The sequence below is a fragment of the Pelophylax lessonae genome, assembly GCF_965119305.1.
Source record: "Pelophylax lessonae genome assembly, chromosome: 2".
In the NCBI taxonomy this organism is placed as follows: domain Eukaryota; kingdom Metazoa; phylum Chordata; class Amphibia; order Anura; family Ranidae; genus Pelophylax; species Pelophylax lessonae.
Genome location: NC_138769.1, coordinates 740,257,892 through 740,261,710, shown reverse-complemented (window position 1 = coordinate 740,261,710; position 3,819 = coordinate 740,257,892). Strand labels below are relative to the sequence as shown.

The following is a 3,819-nucleotide window of genomic DNA, read 5'->3' as shown; positions in this document are numbered from 1 at the left end:
ACCCATCAGTGTGAAAGGAAGTGTGAAAGGAAGCATGCGGCTGCAGTAGAGAGCAGAGCTGATGCTTCCTGTATCGCTCCTCTCACAGGCAGAGGTGGAGTGTATTTGATATCACTCCGCCAGTGAAAAGAGCTGGCACTATACATGAAGCATTGGCTCTGCTTCCTCTACTGCTGGCCCGGCTCCATTCTTCATACACACTGATGCTCGGTGATGGCGAGTCAGGCCACGGCCCCCCTCTGCGCCCCCCTCCCCCAGTGATGCCACTGTAGCTAAGGAAGATCTTTGAGCAGGTTTTTGTTCCTTCTTTGGTAGGCTGCTATGATGCCTAAAATGGCACAGGTACCTGCAATGTAAGTATTTAGCACTTCCAAAGGAGTGCATTGCCTTTTTTCCTATAACGTTTAAGCTAGAAAATCAGTTTTGAAGAGGGGGGCAAATTGAACAGAAGGACAGAGCAGCAGAATGTCTTAGTGGTCAGCACCTTGCAGTACTGGGTTGCTCAAGTTCAAACCCCAACCAGTACACTTTTACCTGCACTGCAGGATGTCAGGTTAAGGCACTTATAGTGAAGAGGTTTTTCAGCATAATGAGTTGATGTGGCCTTTATCAGCTTAGCCATATACTGTACATGGAGTTGTCATTGTAGGATGCTGTGTCCTTCAGGGGTATACTCAATCAGGATGCTTGGGTGTGTCCTTGGGAGATGTAGCGTCTTTTGGTGGTAGACTTGTGTTGGACTTGTCACTAAGGGGTATATCTGTCTGCAGTTGCAGCCTTGGAGCCTGCCTTAACCCTTGCCTCTCTTCCAATGCAATGGAAGTTGGGATGAAGTATATTCTATCCTAAATAATAATTCTGGTCTACATTGCAAAAGTTTTTTCTGCCCCTTCAAGGGCTAGCTTTATCTTGATGACAAGTAGAATATTCTTGTCTGCATTGCGAGGGTCTAGCAGTCCACTTAAAGGGCTAGCTTCATTTGATGGCACATATCTAATAATAATTATACAACTGAGACAATCTTGTCTGCATTGTGAGAGTCTAAACTGTCCCCTTTAAGGGCTAGCTTCGTTTAACAGCTAAGAGTTGTGTTTAGCCTTGTCTCCTTCCCTCAGAGAATATGTCTGCTGAATGAAACAGGACTGCAGTTCAAGAGTCCGTGCCTAACTCCAAAAAAGTTTGCTCCTGCAGATCCGGCCTTGAGTCAAGAAAGAATTGAAGAGAGAGAGTCCTCAACCAAGTAGTCAGCAAAGAGCTCGTTTTCTGGCCAGCTCTTTCATGCTCCCTTCGCCTTTTGTCACCTGACAGTAGGCTTTTTAGTCTCCAGTGAGGCTGAACAACTTCACAGTGGTGTTCTACTTAGGAGGGCAGGTCAAAACCTGCAGGGTGAGTCCACTAAGAAGAGGTAGAGATGACTTTGATCTGGGTGGAGTAGAATCTTCCATATCTTATTTAAATCTGCAGTAGTTTCCTATTGGCCAAGAAGGCCTTGCTTCCTGCCCTTGATACCGGTGTAATGGATTGGAACCTCAATCAGGCTCAGGTGGATATCAGCTGCTGTTCCTAATTATTAAGTATTTTTGGTGCATGCACAAGAAGAAGAACCATGCTGACACATGTTCAAATAAGTGATGCTTCTGCTTTATTGCTACTGCGTACGTGCGTTATATTTGCGAGTAGTTAAGTGTCGTGAGCTAGTACGCCATACGCATAATGTTATCTGCTTGCTTGCAGCTTTTTGATTGGTCATGTCCATATAAGGTAAACTTCCTCCAGACTCTGAATGTTATCTCCAGGAGTAGTGGTCTGTACGGAGGCGCCATCTTTGTCACAGAACTTCACTCGGTGAGAGGGGGTATCTGGAAATTAGATATTTTTCCTAATCCATCACAGTGTTCATTACATTCCTTCACAGTCCCCCCTAAAATGTCTATTTTTCTTCTGTCCCTCATACTAAAGGGCCTACTCACCTGGCCCATACTCCTCAGCAACTCTTTTAGGCTGTATATAGAGAAGAGCAGTAACTAGCTCACTACCCCCCTCGATACAGCTTGGAGAGGGCAGTCAGGTGCTACCTATCCCTATAACCCTATAGAACTGTGAAGTTATGGACAGGGAGTGACTGTAGAGGAGTGAAGGGTTTGTCCTTTTCCATCATAAGGCGGTCCTCTTCTTCATGGTGGAGAAATGTAGGTGTGCTTTTGTTTACAGCCTTGCTCATTAACTTCTTTACAAATGGTAGAATGCTATCTCACTGAGTAATTTCTTAGCCGTGGTCTTGGCTGTCATGTTTGTGACGACATAGGCTTCTGGCCAACCGGAGAACATGTCCACCACCACTAGGGCATATTCATATCGGCCACTTTATGGCATCTGTATATGATCAATTTGTATTCTCTGGAACGGATATAGGGGTTTCTCCAAATGCTTCTGCGGAGTCTTTTCTGTCCTCCCCGGATTGCATTTTGCACATACTGCACACGAGGTGCAGTAATTTCTGGTTAAGGTGGTTATTCCTGGGGCCCAGTAATATTTGCTGTTCAATGAATTCATTAAGTTCTTAGAAAGATGTGCAGGTCCACGCGCCCATTGGACGACTGCTGGATACATATATTTTGGTAAACAGGTTTTCTCAGATACAGATCTCCATGATAGTCTGCTCCTTTTATCGATCCACTCCAGCCTTTCTTCTGTGTGAGCCACCCCTTGCATAGAGGCTAGGTATAACCAGATGGCAGAAGGCACATGCACTGCCAAAGGCATCTGCATTGGGGATTTACTCTCCTCTTCGGCCACTTCTCTTTGGTTTATTGCTGCTTGTTTGGCAGCTATATCCTCCAAGCGATTCCCTCTGGCTTCTTGAGAATTCAGTTTGCCATGTGCTTTAACCTTCAAGACAGCCACTTGTTCAGGCAGGAGTAGTACATCCATTAAATCCTTGATGGCTAGGCCATGTTTCACCAGTGTTCTGGCCGCTGTCAGAAACCCTCTAGCCCTCCAGATGATACCGAAGTCATGAGCTACTCCAAGGGCGTACCTTGAGTCTGTGTAAATGTTGGTTCTTTTACCTTCTGCTATCTTGCACGCTGCAGTGAGGGCTTGAAGCTCTGCTTCCTGAGCAAATACAGTTGGTGGTAATGCTCCTGCTTGTAGGATTTCAAATTCACAGGTCACAGCATAACCTGTGTGGTATTTGACTCCATCTGCATATCTGGAGCCGTCCACAAAAAGTGTGTAGTCAGGGTTTTCCAGAGGAATTTCACTCACTGTAGGGAGATATGTGGTTTCCATGTGCATCATTTCAAGGCAGTCATGTGGAATATTACAGGGGTCTCCATCACCCTCTTCACTGTCTCCTTCTTGTCCCCCCTCGAAAAAAGGTAGAAGGGTGGCCGGGTTAAAGGTGAGACACCTTTGGAGGGTCACATTGTCAGGAAGGAAGAGGGAGATTTGCAATCTTAGATGTCTGGCCGTGGACAGGTGTCGTCGTTGCACCTGATTCAGGATGGCAGCAATGTCATGTGGTGCTAGAAGAAGTAGGGGGTGTGCTAAAACGAGGTCTGAAGTTTTGTCCAGCAGTGCTTGGGCAGCAAAGACAGCTCTTAAACAGGAAGGGCCACCTCTAGCCATGGGGTCCAAGTGGCAAGAATAGTACCCAATGAGTCTACCCAATGAGTCTAGTCCGTCCTCCATGTTCCTGAGCCAGGACCCCTGTGGCGTGGCCATTCTTCTCCGACACAAACAGTTTGAAGAGTTTCCCATAATCTGGAAGGCCCAAAGCAGGAGCGGTGGATATTGCTTGCTTCAGCAGAAGAAAAT

At 46.3% G+C, this 3,819-nt stretch overlaps 1 protein-coding gene across 1 annotated transcript; it reads right to left on the bottom strand.

Annotated features, from left to right (window-relative positions):
* Window positions 1-2,364: 2,364 nt before the first annotated feature.
* Window positions 2,365-3,297, bottom strand: LOC309548354 (uncharacterized protein; the record flags this gene model as incomplete). The annotated part of the gene is made up of 1 exon (XM_082248292.1): window positions 2,365-3,297. The coding sequence occupies one exon, from the start codon at window positions 3,295-3,297 to the stop codon at window positions 2,365-2,367; it is 933 nt and encodes a 310-aa protein (XP_082104418.1).
* Between the last annotated feature and the right edge of the window lie 522 nt (window positions 3,298-3,819).